The 20,081-nt window shown below is 35.4% G+C and overlaps 1 protein-coding gene across 2 annotated transcripts; it reads right to left on the reverse strand.

Annotated features, from left to right (window-relative positions):
- Positions 1 to 5,258: 5,258 nt before the first annotated feature.
- Positions 5,259 to 19,750, reverse strand: myrfl (myelin regulatory factor like). 2 transcript variants are annotated; one of them, XM_065290087.2, is made up of 26 exons: positions 19,499 to 19,750; positions 17,912 to 18,009; positions 16,536 to 16,623; positions 16,347 to 16,408; positions 15,858 to 16,263; positions 15,476 to 15,579; positions 14,660 to 14,789; positions 14,279 to 14,474; positions 14,124 to 14,200; positions 13,641 to 13,751; positions 12,233 to 12,326; positions 11,502 to 11,702; positions 11,221 to 11,329; positions 11,031 to 11,140; positions 10,777 to 10,949; positions 10,545 to 10,617; positions 10,374 to 10,462; positions 10,203 to 10,265; positions 8,549 to 8,604; positions 8,298 to 8,459; positions 8,143 to 8,190; positions 7,019 to 7,103; positions 6,855 to 6,929; positions 6,282 to 6,390; positions 5,952 to 6,026; positions 5,259 to 5,836 (listed from the first exon to the last, which is right to left on the reverse strand). In XM_065290087.2, the coding sequence occupies exons 2-26, from the start codon at positions 17,982 to 17,984 to the stop codon at positions 5,750 to 5,752; spliced, it is 2,856 nt and encodes a 951-aa protein (XP_065146159.1). In that variant the 5' UTR covers positions 17,985 to 18,009; positions 19,499 to 19,750; the 3' UTR covers positions 5,259 to 5,749. The 2 variants fall into 2 exon arrangements, with proteins under 2 accessions (XP_065146159.1, XP_065146160.1); XM_065290088.2 differs by having other exon boundaries at positions 15,858 to 16,260; positions 19,499 to 19,749.
- Positions 19,751 to 20,081: the final 331 nt, after the last annotated feature.

Below are 20,081 nucleotides of genomic sequence, written 5' to 3' on the forward strand. Positions count from 1 at the left end.
GTAACAACAATTTTTACCCCAATACCTCATAATGATACCCAACAGTATAAAGAGTAAAGAGTGTATGAATGTCATGATGGCTGCTGTTGTGTCACCTCGTCCAGTAAACACCTTTGATCTGTATGTTTCCTCTGATGATCGTGTAGTGCGCTGATGGCTTTATCTTCTCTTTTCTCAATCACATCAGAGTTTACCAGTGGAAATGAACAGGACCTAAAAGAAAACAGAGATTGAACTAGACATATATGCAGTATTTAGTGTGTATATATAAGGCGTATTATATTTAAACAGTCTAAATAATGTTAGGTTGTTTCAAAGAGGAACAAGAAGAGTTATGAATCTGAGCCAAAAGCATTGGATTCACTGATAACCTTTATGTACTTAAAACATAAACATTAATGATGGACAATGATGAAAATGATGATTGTGTGGGTTTAAAAATATCATTTAGTATTATTCTGATGGGTTAGGGTGGCATCGTAGTACAGAGTCAAGATGACAGACCAACATCAATGACATTAAACTACCCAGAGATCTGTTCTAGTGTAAACTTAGAAAAAAATTGATGAAGAAAAACACACATTGATGTAAGAGATGCAGTCATTTAAAAGACATCAGCTGCTATTCAAAATGTAAATATGTTGCAGTGGAAACAGAAGTAAATCAAATATGAAACATTTAATCTATGCTGTATTATTGTATTAACAGGTATTATATTGAAGAGATAATATTTATTTCATTAATTTATTTACATTTGTTTATATTAAACCATTGGAACTTACATGACAATATTTACAAGTTTACATGTTTTATGTATGATTAATGTGTACTGTGGGTGAATAAATAAATGAAGTTTAAACTTTGTGTCTGAATAAATAAATCTTATTGATCCAGGTGTGACGTTGTGTACAGTTAAACAGAAACAAGCTTTAATGCATCGCTTACCTCTGGTCCTTATCAATCTGCTCTTCTGTCACTTCATATTTTTCCATGTTGACCTGACAAACAATGAAAAAAAACGGTTTGTATGAAATCAAAATTGACTTTAAAGTACGACGTCGAGATTTGTTGTCTTTTCTAACTTTTAAATCTTAAGAGCAAAACAATAGATTTTTATTATTAAATTTACATATGCTTTCACACAGCATGCTAAAACAAATAACATTATGTGCTTAACATGAAAGTAAATGAATGTTCATGTGATGCTTACAAACAAAATGCTTACATTTACTAAACCCAACCAAACAAAAATATAAAGAGATTTCAAAAGAAACTGCAGTGGAAAGGAGAGGTTTAAGGACAGACTGACACATAAAATAATGCAGTTTATGTTTTTACATCTAATGTGAGTGTTTTTATGACATTGTGTTATGATTGACTTCATCTTTCTGTTGGAAGAGAAGATGTATTGGTATTACTAGTTGATATGTTTAAAGTGTTTTGGTAAATAGTGTGAGGGTTTAGTTTACAATTTGTGATTTTGAGCATACATTTTTTTCATGTTTTGCCAGTTGTGTGTTGTAAATGTGTTGTAAATGTGTTGGTGCATTAAGAGTTTAAAAAAATGATTAAAAGTATTGAAAAATCTGTCAAAGCATGTGTGTGTGTGTGTGTGTGTGTGTGTGTGTGTGTGTGTGTGTGTGTGTGTGTGTGTTGTCTGTAAACACAGTGAAATGTTAATCAAGCTCTCATGAGGATATCTGACACCAGGGTAACTTCACCTGACTGCAGGTTATTTACTTCGTCCTTCAGTCCGTCTCTTGTGCTGACTACACAAACATCAAAGATAAGTGTATCACTTCTTCATACCGGTAAATATATACAGTACAGTATAAAGACAATACACCTCATACTTTGCGAATATACAAAAATTGGTATTTTATTATTATAACCTGCGATACACAATCATATTTGATCTGTTAAGGTGTAACTTTATATTTTACACTATATTGTGAAAAATATAAATTATAGGTCATATAGTCTAAAGGAGACGTGCAGTGCCGTAACTTTACCGGTTTAATGTTTTAGGCCAGGGCTGTTAAAGCATCACCATCACTGAATTATTATACTATTATACAGGTGTGTGTGTGTGTGTGTGTGTGTGTGCATTGAAGAGGACGCCGGTCCTCGATCTGAACCACTTGTGCTAACCTTCTTACAATTAAACTTATGTGATGAGGTAGTTTTTAAAAATAAAAATAAGTTAACTCATTAAATACATGTTATTAACATTAAATAAAAAGTTAATTAAAATAATTAAACTAAATGAACATCATTGATTGACTGTTACATTTACAGTTCATTCATTATAATCAACATTTCTTTTTATTTTATTTCAATGTTAAAGATCTCTGGCATTTCTAATCACAAATGAGTTACTCGTGGTAATTTCATTTCTTTCTCAATAACTTTAAACTGAAAGTGAAGACAGATGCAGGTAAAGTTAACACGTGTGAAGTTTTGATAAGAGATGAAATGAAAAAGCGACTCACCTGATTGATGTTCAGTGTGTTTGGATGAGAAGCTCCTTCAGATGTGAGTTTCGTTCATCATTGTCTTCAATAATGCAGATCTGCTTGGGTTTCTCGTGTCTCTCTGCACATCTAATTGGATTCTTCACCGGTCTTGAATAAGTCATACAAACCCCCAAATTACCGCCTCTCAATCGCCGAGGTTTCTTCTGTGTTAAGGCACTCACACTGTAAGCCCGGATAAGTTGAATATACTTTAAAATATGAAGCAAACTTGTTGCCCTAAAAACTTTAAGTAACGATTACTTAAACATATAAACTGTTCTTACCCTAACCCTTACCCTAACAATTTTAAGTTGAATAGACTTCTTCCAATATTCCTGCACTCTTAACCCAGATTAGTTGACATTACTAGAAATTTGTGAGGAAACCCCTTGCATATAACTTTAGTTTTTATCACTTTATATTACTTTTAATGTTATAAATGGTATTATAACCAATTATATAAAATTGATGACTGATTTTAAGTCAGTCATTGAATAAACGTGATTCTCCACAGAAACACGCACAAAACTGTGTTTTTGACATGAATTGTCAGTGCTGTGGAGAGAAATACAATAAAGTGTTCTGAACAGGGTTGATGTACGGAAACACTGATCACCTGAACGGTGACTTTACAAAATTATAATTTACAACAAAACAACATCAATAATATAAGAGCTTAAACCTATATGACATTTTATTAACAAATATTTAAGTAGTGAAAGTTCTTATCTGTTTTTATTCTGTGAAAAAGCAGAAAATAATCAAAGTATTCAGGCGCAAAGGATTATGGGTATTCCTCACAACATGAACTAATAATTTTAAGTTCATTCTACTTGAATGTTTTAGTTTAATGGATGGTGTAAGCTTAAAAGTTAAATCAACTAAACTTTTTTAAGCTTTGGCTTCGAAACAGAAAATATTAAGTGATGTTTATTTGATTGTTTAAGTAAAGACAATATCAGGGTTAACAGTGCACCGAATAAACTATTTAAATAAAAATGACATTTTACAATTGTTCATTGTTGCAAAGAATGTTTATAGAAACAAAGTACAGAAAAATCCAGAAACAACAAAAGCCTGGCAGTTTTTGAATAAAAATAACAATGAAGTACGAGCACTGTAAAAAAGATTTGCTGCCTCAATCAAATCAAATAAAAGCCACACGGCCCCAAAACTCAGAGTCAACCTAACCCCAAAAACAGCAACAAACACAGAGTTTCCCTTCTCCAACTAAAACCTCTCTGTCAAATCAACCCAAAAATATCAAAGCAACAGTCAACCAACCTCCCCGAGCCCAAACAACAAATCCTCTCAGAAATAAGATTTAATATGATGATACCTCCATGCTTTTCACAAGAAACTGTATAGTCAAATTCATTTCCTAACTATTCTACGGTTTATAAAGATGATGTAGATACAGCGGTGGCCATCATAAGGAGATCATTTTCCTTACTGACCCCCTTAAAGTCCAGACCTCAAACCCATCCAGAATATTTGGGTGGAGTTGTAAACTAAACTTCACTTGTACATTGAAAGGAAAGCCTTTGTCTTGTGTTGCAGAAGTCATGGGATTACATTACTGATGAAGTCTTGAGGAAATATACTGACGCTACGCCAAAGAGATGAACTGTATGTCAGTACTTATATCAGTAAGATACTGATATAAAACTAACAGTGTATAAAAAGATTACGAATCACTTCATCTGATATTTGTTGTGCTCAGAGCCGCCATCATTATGAAATAAAATCATGTTGAAAGCAATAAGAGGGTCCATATATTTTCAGATCTGTCAGGTGTTGTAATAATTTTGAACAGCATTGTATAAAAACCTTGACATGCACTGTAAGTTACTTTGGATAAAATCTTGAGTAAATACATGAGAGATATTAACATGATTCAAGATGAAAATTGTTTTTGTGTATCACTATGAAACAGGTCTGTAGTATAAGGGTTGATGAATACAAACAGTTCAACAGTACCTTATAATATACAGTAGTAAACAGTGATAAAGGGACACCACTTTTTTGAAAATATGCGAATTTTCCAGCTCCTTAGAGTAAAACATTTGATTTTACCCGGTTTGGAATCCATTCAGCTGGTCTCCGGGTCTGGCGCTAGCACTTTTAGCATAGCTTAGCACAATCTATTGAATCCGATAAGACCATTAGCATTGCGCTCAAAAATAACCAAAGAATTTGGCTGCAGCAGGCGTAATGATATTACGCAGTGCCTGAAAATAGTACCCTGCTGTTGAAAGTAACCAAAGGGACTATTTTCGAGCAGTGTGTAATATCACTACGCCTTCTGCAGCCATGTTACGGCAGCAAAGTCCTTGATTATTACGCCAGTTTGAGAGTATAGTTCCTAGCCATAGTGTCCTAGAAAATCACAACTTTTAATTTTACGTCGGTCTTAGTACACAATGAACTACAGAAGAGTCAAGTTTTAAATAGGAAAAATATTGAAACTATTTGGTTATTTTTTTAGCGTGATGCTAATGGTCTAATCAGATTCAATGGATTGTGCTAAGCTATGCTAAAAGTGCTAGCGCCAGACCCGGAGATACGCTGAATGGATTCCAAAACAGTAAAAATCAAATGTTTAACTCAAGGGGAGCTGGAAAATTAGCCTATTTTCAATAAAAGTGGAGTGTCCCTTTAATAAGTGTAAAAACTTTCTAAGAAAAGATTTTAATTATTAATGATTTACATGCAGTATAGCAGCTGATGCAGAAGACTTCATAAACTTCTTTGCTTTATTGCATTGCTGAATAAGTAATGGTAACAATATGATATAGCTGAGCGTTTGTACCACTCAAACAACAAAGTTATACAAATAATACAATCTTAATCTTATAACCCTTTCAGATAAACTTCTGTAATCTTCATTTAGATTTGTTAATGGCTTGTTTTCTACTTCTTTATTTTATTGTTTGATACTTTGAGTTAAAGGACATGTGAGGGGTTTCTGAGGTTCTCCCTTCATGTAAACATTTATAACCAAAACTGACATTCATCTGCAGCTACAAAAATAATAATATCATAATGAATAAACCATCTTGCATTATTAAACAGTTCTTGAAATAATCTTTAGATGTCAAAACAACACGACATCTTTGCAGAAGGTTTACATTTAAAATGAGTTCAGTCTAAGAAAGCAAAATAGTCTGAATAAGTCTCTGTTATATTGGCAACAATACACAACTTCAAAGCAGTGTTGTGTTGTGTTGTGATCAGTCACAGCGCCGGTAAAACTGCAGATTATAGTCAGTGAATAAAAACTCAGCGTAGTTCGGATCGGTGCTACAATCGGCCAAACCCTGCGTGAAAGAAACACAGTATTCTGTAAGACACATTTATAAAGCTTTAAGTGTTTGTTTACTCACTATATTTAATGTTTAAAACACAAATCTACAGGACTGAACAGAAACTTACAGCTACAGCAACACGGAAGTGATAAGAAGAGCGATAGTGATTGGCTGCGGCCACCGTCCATTTATGTACATAACCCTATAATAAAAACAACAGACACATGCATTTCACCTCATGATTTATAAATAAATAAGTCTACAACATCATGTATTCAGTTTAATGTGGACAGACAGATAAAACAAACACTAGACGGATGCGACTGATCACTTATAAAACAGTTTAAGGATAATAACTATCCGTCTGTATGACCAATGAATGTTCAGAACGACACAGACTTCACTTCTGAAGTGAATGTTAAAAGAAATGTTGTTTTTTAAAAGCATGTTAAAGTACCTGTGTGTTGAGAGCGGTGCTTGACTTTGGGCCGCTGAGGTCGAGTACAGTAAAGCATTGCTCTCTTTCATCATATGAACACAAATAAACCACCAGCAACTCATCTGTACTGCTCAAACACAACAAACAACATCTTTAACACATCATCAGATCTCACCTCTCAAATAACACATCATCTACATTATTTCCCTTTTTAATTCATTATTTGTATCTATCCTACTGCCTGCTCGATGTGGTTTTAAAACAATATTCATCCAAAAACAGACTGTTATTATTATTAGTTTTAAAACCCCAGTTCTGTGGCTCAATATATCAGCTGCAGCACCCCCTCGTGTCTGGAGATTATAACTACAAGAAGAGAACTGTAGATCTACGGTAGATGTGACATACTAACATGTTTTTAGACTTTTCTGCTAGAAACTAAACTTAATTGTATAAAAAAACCCTAAGTGACTGGGGATTGAAAGCGTGATCTTTGCTGTTGTTAATGTAATGCTCGACTCATATTAAGCTTTAGGAACGCTGCGCTGATGCACCTGTACGACTGATAAAAGTGAAGCGTCTGTGACTCACGTCATTTCAAGGGTGATGGGCATGTTAGGTGGGATGTGTTTACTGAGCGGGATGTCATAACTGTACGTTCCCTTCCTACAAACACAAATAGAGCACCGTCATCATCATTCAATTACAAAATCAATTTAACTTCATGTTAAAGAAGCATGCGGTGTGAAACTTACCCACAATTCTTTGTGCCACAGTACTGTTGATCAATCACCTGCAGGTTTTGTGTGATGAGGATATAGCGTATGCTTGTGTTTTTCCCTGTCAAATATAACAATAAAAAGATTAATGCCGCAGGTCAAAGGTCATCCAGAGTTATTTCATAGCACTGTGGGTAAAAACACTCAGGTCACTGTGGAAAGGTACAGGACATCTTATTAGTAAAATAACAGACCAACCATTGCATTAATTCTGTAATATAACATTAAAGTGATGAGTTAGATTTGAGTACTTATTGTTATGGATTAAATGAGTCAGTATGACTGAGTACTTGACCAGTTTACTCTCTCGTCATTCACCATTAAGAAACTTAAGATCATGTGATCAGTGCTTACTTGTTGTACCGCAATCTCAACTTTAAAAAAATGACATGATCGGGGTTTACAGTTGTGGGACCCAAACTATGTAAAAGCCAACAGTACCACCTTTATATATCAGACTAACCATTCCCATTAAAGTCATCATTGAAAACATATTTCTTTTCCTTAGCTTTTCCTTTAGCTTGAGTTGTTGTCTTTCTAGCATGTTGTTTTTATGTTTATTATGTTTGTTTTATGTTTTTATGATTTGTTTTTCAAGATATTGAATGGTGTGTTTCTTTTATTGATGTACAGCACTTTGGTCAGCCTCGGCTGTTTTGTTTTATGAATAAAGATTGATTGATTGATTGATTGTATTAAATCTGTTAGGGTTAAACTCTGTTAACAAGCTAAAGTAAGAGTGAGATTGTGTTAGATTTGTAAACGTAGCTTTAATAGCTTTAATATATAACTACAACACTGGATTAGATTTAATACTCATGTAGTGAAAGATTTATAAAAGAGGAATGATGGAAATGATTTAGAAAGACACAGCAGACTGTCATACAGCGTTCAAAGTACAAAGTGAAACAGAGATAAAATATTCATACACGAGAGGATCAAAGCAAAGTCTGATGCACATAAATCATACAGATGAAATATTCACAAAGCTTTATCCTTCCATGACAAATGTTTGTCTTTCTCTAAAAACAACGTTTTCTAAACAAACACTAAATAAATATTGTTTTATCCTGGATTTGGTGGTTAATGGGTTAACTTACAGTCGGTGGAGTTCTTCAGGATCTCTGGTAGTTTCTCTATCCACTCCTCTGAAAGAAAATTAAATAAAAAATACTTTTGAAGAAGACACCACAAGAAATGTCTTTATATTATCAGATGACATGTATGAACATCTAAAGAATCTGAGTCTCAAAACCTTTTTGTGTTTTTCTGGGTGATGGAGCGTCTGAAGGGCCGTCTGTAATGTTGTGATTATGAAGTAGATTTGAAGGACAGCAGTAGATTTCATCAGAATAAAAGACATTAGAGAAATCAATGTCTGGAGGATGACGAGGAGGAGGAGGAGAAGTGAAGAACACTGCAAACATATAAACACAGATGATCTGAATCATATACACAAGCATGGTTTGATTCACAGTAAAGGTGAAGAAGTGAAAGTCAACATACCTGTGGTCAGTGTATCTGTCGTGAGTGAGGGCGGCACAACATCGCTGGTGTTAAAACTGTTCATGTTGAAGAAAGCAGAGGTCAAATCCATTAACAATAAACTCAATGCAACAACTGATAAGACAACATTTGTTCAGTCACAGTCAAGATTCACATGAATGAACTCTCAGAAGAAAGATAAAGAAAGCTGGCAGTGGGGCGCTACACATTTGTACCTAAGGGTGAATATTAGGAGCTTTAAAGGGTACGGTCCCGGTGACAGCTGCTTTCTGACAGTCTGGATGATGCTTTCATCCATAACAACAGTGCTGTATATTTCATCAGTATGTGAGATTCAAACCCATGACCTTTAAAGTACAGTTAAGAATTTAAGGATTTATCTATAAAAGTACGAGAAGACTTTACTTCTCTTTGTGATGTTAGGGTTTTGTCTTTAAATATCACAGCTGATAGGAATCTATTCATGTGGATTTTATGCAGTTTTGTGGATTTTGGAGTAGTTTCATTTCTTTCTTAGCAGTCGCTCACAGTTGTCTCTTTTAGAAGTGTACATAGACATGAAAGATGAAACTTTGCTAGATTTTTTATTGTCTGGTTAGCACCGGATGTAAAAGAAAAGAGAGACTTGATTGGTCTGTGATGATGATCACATAATCCTGAACGATTCCATCTCAATCTTATAATTAAAAATAAAGTTTTTACCAAAACCTTTTAACCATACTGATATCTCAGATTTTAGTGGCTTATACAAGGTCTCTTTTAAGTTTTCAAACATTTTTCCAAATTATTTTTCAGAGTTTCGATGTGCAGCTTGCAGAATTGTCCCATCCATAACTAAATTCACACAATAAAATTAAAATTAAATAAATATTTTATGTGTTTTTTTAGAGCATTCATTACAGTATCAGATCAGACAGACCGCAGCATATTTATTATTAATGACAAACGTGCTCATTCTGAAATCTAAATAAATAATCATACTTTAAGTAGCGTATGTGCACGCAATCATTTGCTGGTTTTGTAATTATGTTATGTTATACAGTATTGTTCCTACAGTAAAATGGTTAACAATGTTAATGATGTATGTATTTTGAAACAGTTAACATAATGTTTTAAACAGTGGTTAAAGTAACATTTGACTCAGCAATATAAAAACAACACCCAATTTTGATGCCGCTGTGCTTATAAATGCAATAAAATATCAGTTTTCTTTACCTTACAACTTATTCAGAGAAATAACGTTGACCGTGTAACTTAATGTCATAAAACTTTATTTACACATCTGTGTCATTACAACAGACACACTGCCCTTAATGTTTTCTATAAATCTCTTATCCTCCTCGATTAAAACATAAACATTTGGATAACATCAGAAGTAACAATTAATTTAGGTACACATATCCTAAACATTCATCTTGTGTGACTGATACGCTGTAAAGAGAGTGAATTTAGATCATGATTTTGAATGTAAGTCTATGACGCCTCTGCTGGTTGGGATTACTGAGATGGCCGCTTGAACTCTGCGATGGCTTTACTTTTCACTGTTACATTAAGTGTTATATGAGCAATCCATTCATTTATATAGATCAGTGTAATGAATGCATTCTCTGAGAATTTATATTTGATCTGTAAATGTCTCACTGCAGATGCTCACCTGCTGTTGAGGCCCATGTCTTCATCTAACGTCAAAAAATAGAGAGCCGTTATAGAAATGACACTGTGAATATAAATAAAACATCAATTAGATTAGTACTTTTATTACTTTACCCAGTGAAATAATAACAATGTTTGATGTATGAACATTGAGAAATGAATCAGTTTTCACCTAAGAGCCATGGTCGTCACAAGCATGATGATACTGGCTTGAAATACTCGGTGTTGAAGACAGTCGTGATATTTTCCACAAAAGAAACCCTAAGAAAGAAACCTGTCGATGTCACGTCTGATAAAAATGATTCATTGAAGATGAAAGTTTATAACTGTGATGTTTTTTTACTTTGCTGGACGGCAGTGATGAAGTCTTCGGGGGTGGAAGTTTCGGAGGTGTGTTGTTGTTTTTGTTGATTTTCCTGTCAAGCAAATGTGTGGTTTCAGTATAAATGCATATTTAACATGACTTTAAGTTTCAGGTACAAAAAGATTTGCTGAACCCTAGATAGTAAAAACACACAACAGGGATACAGAAGGCATCTAAGTATTTTAAAGGGGAAGTGTTTGTTGAAACAGACCCTGGTTCATAGCGTTTAGGGTTCGAGGAGTTATTGGATCGCAGGCTGCCCAGCGTCTTCAGTTTGGCCAAGCGAGTGTTCCAGACTTCAAGCTCTTGAATTCGAGTCTCCAGATTATCTGTGAGTTTACACAACTGCTTCACAGCACCCACGTTCTCCATGAAGATCTGCTCCTATAAACCAACAGCATGTTTAATGACGTTAACTCGGTGTTAAATAATAATGAAAACAGCGGTTGTTTAAAACACACTGACTTTGTCCACCATGAGAAAGTTATCGATGGTCTCTCCATCAACACACGTGACGTCACCCATCTCTCTGACTGCAGACGGCAGAAGCTCTTTCACCTCCTGTGCGATGATTCCTGAACAAACAGATCTCTGTCATCTTCTTCTGAATGTGATTTGATCTGTTGATGTACTGTATGTTCATCATTATAAATACCGGTTTCATGAATATGGTCGATTCCCATGTGTGAGGCAAATTCAGGTTTATAATCGTACTCGACGATCCTCATCTGTGCTATTCTCTTCAGCTGCTCTGTTGAGTCCACCTTAAACATTATAGACAAATGAACAACACACCATTGGATTGGCTGGTTTTGTCATGTTGTCAATGTTTTAACGCTCTTCATTAATAATGCACTGATCATGTAGTGAGGAAACTATAGAAAGGCATTCATGTTCATTCAAACGTGTTAAGTTAACCTGAAGCACTAAACTCACTTCCTGAATGTTTTGTTTGGCTCTTCTGTCTGAAGGGTGCATTATGTTGCCCATTATCTTTGCGTTCCCACAAACCACTAAGGATTCATCGGGATTGTCCGTGTTGATGCCAATCTTGCCGTGAAAGACGACGGCCTCTGGAGTTTGTCCTCTTTGCCAAAGAGCATCAGCATCGTTATCAAACTGTCCGGGATTGGACGCCTTGAAATGGAGAAATGAAACTTCAATCCCAGTCAACATAGACTACAGTACAATACTGTCCTTCACACAATTTCACTCAATTTTTCATGTTTGTTTTTACAAATGTAAACATTACATATAGTGAATGTTTTCATTCAAATCGACTTACAAATAACCCAAATCGACTACCTAACCCTAACCCTAACTGTGGCCAATCAATCTTTGCTCTCATATTTACATGTTTACCCATTTATTTGCAACCTGTACTAGTTCATGTCAGTGTAGGACACCATAGGATTTTTCCTTAACCCCCCTCCTTCCCCAGGACCACCTGCCTAGATCTGTTATCTGCTTTCCTTTAAGTATCCCATTCCCTGTAGTAATGTGCTCGTCTCGGCAAAAGCCTTTACTCATGACAGCAGCAGTAGTGTAGCAGATCTAGTCTATCAAGACAAAGTTTATGGACATTCTGTGCCCCAATAAAATCACATTTCAAGAGTTAAATATTTCATCTGTTGATGATTTCAGTAGTCAAGACACACAACTCTTACCCTGACAATGAGTCTTTCTGATACACTGGCAACCAGCAGGAAACTTTTCTCTTCTTTCACTGTGGCGTACAGAGCAACCACCATCATGAAATATCTGTCAAACACAAAAACATTCACAACTGCTATTTGACAGTATAGTGTTTGTCATAAGATTACTGTAAATACAGTAAAGAGTTATCTTTAAATCAAGTATTGGACCTATGACACAGTTATTTGTGTGGCTGATCTTATTACTGTATGCATTTGCAGGAGTTTCCCTTAGAGATGGAAAATTCCTGCGCTCATTTATTTACTACTAATACCTTTATCTTAAAAAGCATGTCTTATTTGTGACTACGCTCTCAGAAAAAAAGGTACAAAAGTTGTCACTGGGACAGTCCCCTTTCAAAAAGGTACACCTTTGTACCCAAAAAGTGCATATTAGTACTGTATTTTCCAGACTAGAAGTCAGGGTTTTTTTTTTCATATTTTGGCTGCGTCACGGTCTTATAGTCAGGTGTGCCTTGTAAGTCAGTATGAATTAATTTTGACATTTATGAGGCAAGAGACAACATCACCATCTACAGCCGTGAGAGTCCGCTATATGCTGCTCCAGTATTTATGCAATTCAGTAGATTCAGTGATGTTGAATGACGAGTCCGTGAACTTGATGCTCGGTGGCTTGTTCGGTTAATTTATCCTCTTCAACCTTCCAGGTAAGTTCTGTATGCTATTGTTTATCGTTTAAATAACTGATATTACTTTAACGTACAGACATCTATTCAGCCTGCTGTTCTGTCTGCTATTGTTTAGTTGAATAACTTGCCTCTCCAGAGGAAATGTGTGTTCTTCGGCACAAATTTTGTGAAATAATTTTATAAATAAATGCCACGTATAGTCCACTGCGACTTATATATGTTATTTCATCTGACTGACGCATTTTTGATTGGTGCGACTTATAGTCCGGAAAATACAGTACCTGATATTGGTACATATTGGCAGTTCAAAGATACATATTTGTACCTAAATGGTACATTTTAGGACCTTTTTAAGGGGTGCTGCCCCAGTGACAGCTTTGTACCTTTATTTTTGACAGTGATAACTCAGTTGTGTTGCAGTTGGTAGTAAATCCCCGACCCTTCACTCTCACTGACACTTGACTTTATTCAACTTATTTACCCTCTTTAGTAAATCTGTCCCTTAATGATGTGATGATTTATGAATCTACATTATAAACCTCAGAAGGTCTCTGACATATACAGATATATTATCTTAGTAAAAAGAGTCATGAAAGCTCAACTTTTCCTGGTCTAGGTTAACTTGGGTTGTTTTATACATCACATTATGTTTGTTATTAGTCACTTGACATGTTATTTGTTTGAGGACACTTCAGTTTTACATGAACAGAAGAAAACGGTTTGACACAAACCTCTGGTCAGGATTGGGTTTGCCTTTTTTCCTCATGTTATTGGCCGTGGTCTCACTGAAATGCAGTCGGCCCAACGTTACTTTAGTGATTTTGTCTCCGGGTAACTGTACTCTAAAACAAACCAAACCAATGCTAAATTAAACCATGAGGACATTTAAAAATGTTTTTCTTGCATGCTTAAAAGGGTAAAATGATAAACTCAATGGTACAATGTTAGTTTCAGGTAACATTCACATAAATGATTCATGCTTCATGTTATGACTGATGGTGGAGATTTGAAGAATAAACCCCTTCACACATCATAGGATTTAAACACACAGATTATAACAGATGTTATAACAGTATTCATAATGACATCTCTGTGTGGATAAGATGCTGGGGATCTTGCATATGGTTTGGTTAAATAAATGCATTAATTAAAAAAACAGGCGACTGTTCATAAAGAACCACAGAGGAGCTCTCAGCAAGTCTTGTGAAACTCACTTGACCGGCAGGAAAGGTTTCTTGCTGCGGTCTGACTGAGATTGCTCAATAGTGATGATGTGAGACTGTGCTTCCAGCTAAAATAAAAAGAGACAAAACATCAATTCTGCATTCAAATGTACATCAGATATATAACACATGTGCGATGTCACTACCTTGACCCCGAACACTTTTACATGAAAGCTCTCCACGGGCACAGGACCCGACGGTGTTTTAACATATTTGGGATCGCCGACCATCCCTATGTGAACCGTCACCTGAAAGTGATTCTTCTTCTGGCAAACAAAGGTTTCATCAGGCGTGGAGAAGCTGAAGCCTTTATCTGCATCTACATGATAACCTGGCGGTGATCTACACAACATATGGCAGACATTAAATATTTAATAATGTGTTGTAATTGTAACCACGTCTCTGTGAAGCACTTCAGAGTACTGTATACTGTAAGAAGATGTATTTTTTATGTTTATAGTTAGCTGTATATTTATAAACAGTGATATTTGATATATATTCAGTATTATATCAGAAAGTCTCCTCACAGTGTTTCAAGTCTGCTGTTGTAAAGCGTGGACCACTGATCGGGCTGATATCTGTCCCACGACAACAACTGATGGCCACCGGGAGCATCACTGTCATAAGATAATCCTTCACATGTTCCTCTATCCACACCTGAACATGATACAGAAACAACAGAGACATTTCTCATCAGCTCATAACATTTACCTGAGTGTTTTTTGTAAATCTTCACACATAAGTAAACATTCAAGGTCAACATCTGTACTCATTTCTTGTCATCATAATCGACTGATACTGATTCGGATACTTTAAGTTTTCTATGACTGATATGTAAACTTTCAGATGTCAATGTTAACCTTTTCAGATAAAGTAATCTAGTCTTACATTATGTTATAGTTATGGTCAGAATCATAGGCATCTGCCTGGGTAAATATAAAGAAATAAGCAAATAATAATACATTTCTATTGTTCATCTTTTAGAAAAAGTTCACAAAAATGTCTCATTCATCTACACTCAGTGCTTCATAAGGACAAAGTGAAAACAGATTTTAGAAATATCTGTAATAGGCACTGACATGAGATCACATAATACAATAAATGTCACATTAAGTAATAATCTTCAAGAGAAAACAGCGACCCCTGGATTAAAGTCTTTTAACTGAAGTGACATTCAGAGTAAATCCTTTGATTATTTTGTGTCTTCCCCGAGCTTTGTGTTGTTAATTCAATGCACTACCAGCTGAGAAACTAACCCTAACATATTATAACACAAAGACATCAAGACTTCTTAAGGGTCAGTAGATCATAGATGAAAACACAGATAAATGATAAATACTTACAGGACGATGGATTGACCCAAACTGTGTCGCCCCATCTGCAGTGCTCTGTGTTCCCATCAAGAGATTCTGATCGCCTTCTCTTCTTACTTTCATGTAAGATATTTCTGTATGAGCAGGTCAATATACTCAATAAACTGCAGATTATCTTTAATTTCTGTTGATGCATTTGGCAAATGCTTTTATTTAAAGTGATCTTAAAGCAGAGAGGTAAACTACGACCCACAGGCCAAATCTAACCCCACCGAGCACTTTCATACTGTACAGTGTATATCCCGAGGGGTTATTACATTCATTTAATGTCATTGTATCAAAATAGACAAGCTCAGAATGGACAGCAGAAGACCATACAGAAGGTATAAGTACAGTAAAGATGTGGTCTTACCCTGGACATTGGTCTTGTTTTGGTGATGGGTACAGAGAGTCTGGATGTAAAGTATGAGACAAACACTGAGGAGGAGCAGCAGCAGCGTTAGCAGACACTCGGCCTCTCTGAAAACCCATCTGTGTGCTTTGATGCTGTTGAACATCATAGACGGGTGAATTACTGGACACATCTGTGTGTGTGTAACGCTCGGATGTGTTCAGGTATTGAGGAACTAGACGGGAATCACAGGAGATGTGAACTGAAGCGGGAGAAGCGGCTTTGATGTGACTCCTGTGGGTCTGTGGAGGTCCTGAAGTGCCGCAGCGCTCCGGTCTTCTGTCTGTAAAGAGACTCGCTGTAGTGTAAGAGACTTGTGTTCGACTATATGAGTCCTGACTGTGGACGACGGGCCATCCTGAACCTGCTGACAGAAGAAACGGCGTAATGACCAGACAGCACATCAGTCACTAAAGAGAAATATTGTGTGGATTATGATGGAGATTTCACCTGCTAGTTGTGGAGGAGAACTGAGCTCTGAGCCGGAGTCAGGCGGTGATTCAGGTAACATGCTAGGATAGAAACATTGTAAAGTACAATAAACCTGACATTTAAATGAATAATTTTGTCCCAAACGGCTTTATTTATGACAAACAACTTAACCATGCACTAAAATGTGTTGAGTTTAAATGAACTTACAAAGTGTGGTCTATTTCATTGGTCAGGTATTGCTCCAGTATACTGGTGTCCACTACAGCGCTGTCCAGTACACCGCTAACATCCTGCCCTGATCAACAATAACAGAAAAATAAATGATGATGAAAACAACACATAAATATCTCAAACATTTCCTTTTATATTTCTAAATCCCAGCTGGTGCCAGTCAGCAATTTAACATTAAGATGTAGGACACAAACATCAACAATGTTGGACTGACTTCAAACAGACATCAAAACCCAAAATTGAGTTTAAATATAAGAGAGGAGAGCGACAGAAACACAAGAACTGTGACTGACTGAACTCTTCTCTTTATTCCTTCACGTTAATCTTTTCTTCAATGATGTTGTGTGTTAACAGCAGACATCATTACTAATGCAGTCATGGGTTAATACATCTCAACTGAAACAATACACTTGTGAGGAAAAAATAATAATTTGAAATTAAGTGATTGATACGACACAGACTCATAGCACCATAAAGATTAAATATTGTTAAATCAATCATTTTTCATCTAATCATGTAAAAACAGGTATAAATAGCGACAAGCCGAAGTGATGATATTATGAATGTGTGGTCATATTTAAAAGGTAGTTACACAGTTTTAATGAGTTATTGTCAAATGTGAGTGACCTGTACTGTATACTGTATATACATTTCATGTGCATTGATCTATTTTCATCTTTATGGCTCCATGACCTTGAACTAAAGATGATAAATTGTATCTGTGTACAGATTAAAGTGTGGGTCCAGTGATCATGACCTTTAGAAAAACCATAAAGACCAAACAGCGTAAAACTTAACCTACATATTGTGTCATTTCTTTCATTCTCATCTATTGTGATAATGATAATAAATATTAAATATGACTGCTGGTTTGTTTAGGATGTATTTATGTAACTTCTGCTTTCTGTCAGCTATAACAGTTGATGATATAAAGATCATATCTAATTATTTTTAGCTTTAATGTGGAGGTTTAAGATATTTTATTGATGAGGGAACATTTTTAAAAACTAAATTCATGTGCCTGCTTCTAAGTAACTTTTCCTGATTTGTCACCCATTGTTAACTAAAACTACATTAAACCTTAACTTACCTACAGTGAAATGTTTCTGATGTAAACCGCGGTGTTTTAACAGCGTTTCTCTCTTATATCCCCTGATATAAGTTTAAGCTTTATAAAGGTCATTTACAAACAGCAAAACAACATTTTTTTTTTTTTTTTGGGGGGGGGAAGCTTAAAAGTAATTGATGAAGTGTTGTGTAAGCACATGTGTGTGTTGATCTGTTAGCTGTTTAAAGCAGATATTTGACTGTTGTATGGAGTAAATGATGTAAATTCAGAGTTGTTTTCTTACCATTAAAGAACTGCTGTAGAGCTTCACTTTCCCCAAGAACGTCCATCGAGTCTTCAGCTCGCCTGAAATTCATTTAGTGCTGCCAAAGATCTTCAGATCTGTGTGAATGACATGAGACTGTCTGTTTAAAACATTACTGGATATAAAATACTGTCTGTATATACACTCAAATAAAGGGTCAAGCTCAGAAAATGTTTAGATTTGACCAAATGTTGGGTTGACCCCAGCATCTTTAAGAGTATATATGTAAGGGAGAATGTAAACAGTAGGCAGCAGTTGTTGAATCAAGCATTTTTCAAGTAATAAGTTAGGAATAATTAAGAACCGGCCATTGAATTATTTGGGTTAGAGAGCACGACATAAAGTGAGTGTGCATTATGTAAGGAATAATTGACGACGAGCCGTTGAATTATTTGAAAATAATGTACACCCAAGGTGGTAATGTGGTACTACATGAAGCCTTTAAACCCCAGATGTGCATTATTTTCAAATAATTCAACAGCCCGTCGTAAATTATTTTTCTTCTTATACCACAGTAACCACAAACATTGCTTTGGTGTATATTTTTAAGACATTTAAATGGTTAGGTGGGACTTGTTGTTTTAGAAGTTTTAATGTCCATCCATATTTATTTTTCAATCTATTTTATTAAGATACAAACAGAAAATACAGGAAATATGTACAAAATTTTCAGTCTTCAGACTAAATGTCTTTAGGCATCGTCAGGGTTTAGTGTGACCTCTCTTGGCACTAAACACATCTTGAGTGTTTTTGAGCAGAATGAAGTAAAAAGACACATTTCTTTAAAATTAGAAATTAGGATTTCATTTGATTTAGGTTTAAGAGATCCTGCAGTTTCCTGCTATTACTCAAGTGGACGTGGAGTTTACCATAAATACTTTACACTTCAGCTTATAATTTTATACTGTTTTTATACTATATACACATTTCCTATTTTCTGGATGTATTCTATTAAATAGACTAAGAAACAATTATATATGATCATTATAACATTGCAAAAACAACAAATCTAAATCTGGCATGGTGGCCTAAGACTTTTGCACAGTACGTGTGTGTGTGTATATATATACTAAATTATTGTGCATGTACAGTTATAAGATTAGTATTAAAACTATTGAAGTGAATCTTCAGTCCAAATAAGTTGTGATAGCATTTAATCATATAATCTCAAATGGGATTCAATTTTATTTTCAATCACAAAACAGCACTTTGTTTTATATGCAGTATAAAACAGAGCAATGGTTATCTGGTTTCATTTCTTGATGTGTAATTCATAGACAAGAGATCCACGTAAGGAGTATTTAGTAATTATTTACCAAAACAATGTTATAAAGTGAAAGTATATGAGGAAGAAATAACATTTATTATCTAGAGACATTGACTGTGTGGTTGGTGTTATGGGCGGAAGTCATTTCTCCACCTGAACTCACATCACATAAACCAAAACCATCAACACAAATGATCAGAGAGATTTAATATTACTGTGTGTATATGATGAGGTGAATAAAAACATAAAGGGTTCAGTGAATCCCTGTGGTTAATAACAGATAAATAAACAGATTTTACCTGCGGCCCTCGACGGCTCTGAAGTTAAAGAGCTCAGGTGGAGTCCATCTGTAAAAATCCTCATACGGTTACACCACAAAGCAAAACACAAAGACGCCTCGTATGATCTTCAGTGAAGACCCCTAAATCTGTCTAGATGAAAATAAATCATCAAAAACATAAAAACAGAGAGAGAGAAACACTACAAGGAAAATGGCCGTCGCTGAGACTTCAGGACTAAGATGAACTTTGATCTTCAGTCACCATACAGGCAAAATCCACCCACAGCTGTGTGTCTGTGTGTATATGTGTTAGGGTGTGTGTGTGTGTGTGTGTGTGTGTGTGTGTGTGTGTGTGTGTGTGTGTGTGTGTGTGTGTGTGTGTGTCTGTGTGTGTGTGTGTGTGTGTCTGTGTGTGTGTGTGTGTGTGTGTGTGTGTGTGATGTCAGCGTCTGTCCTTGAAGCGCCATAAACGCTGAGATCTTTATGATTTACAGTAATAATGAAGAGCCAGTAATGTTTGTGAGCGGGTGTGTTTCTTTATTTCTTTATTTCAAGGATAACCCCTTGAGATGAACCATCTCATTTTCGAGGGGGTCCTTTAC

This window comes from Paramisgurnus dabryanus, chromosome 1 (assembly GCF_030506205.2).
Source record: "Paramisgurnus dabryanus chromosome 1, PD_genome_1.1, whole genome shotgun sequence".
In the NCBI taxonomy this organism is placed as follows: Eukaryota; Metazoa; Chordata; class Actinopteri; order Cypriniformes; family Cobitidae; genus Paramisgurnus; species Paramisgurnus dabryanus.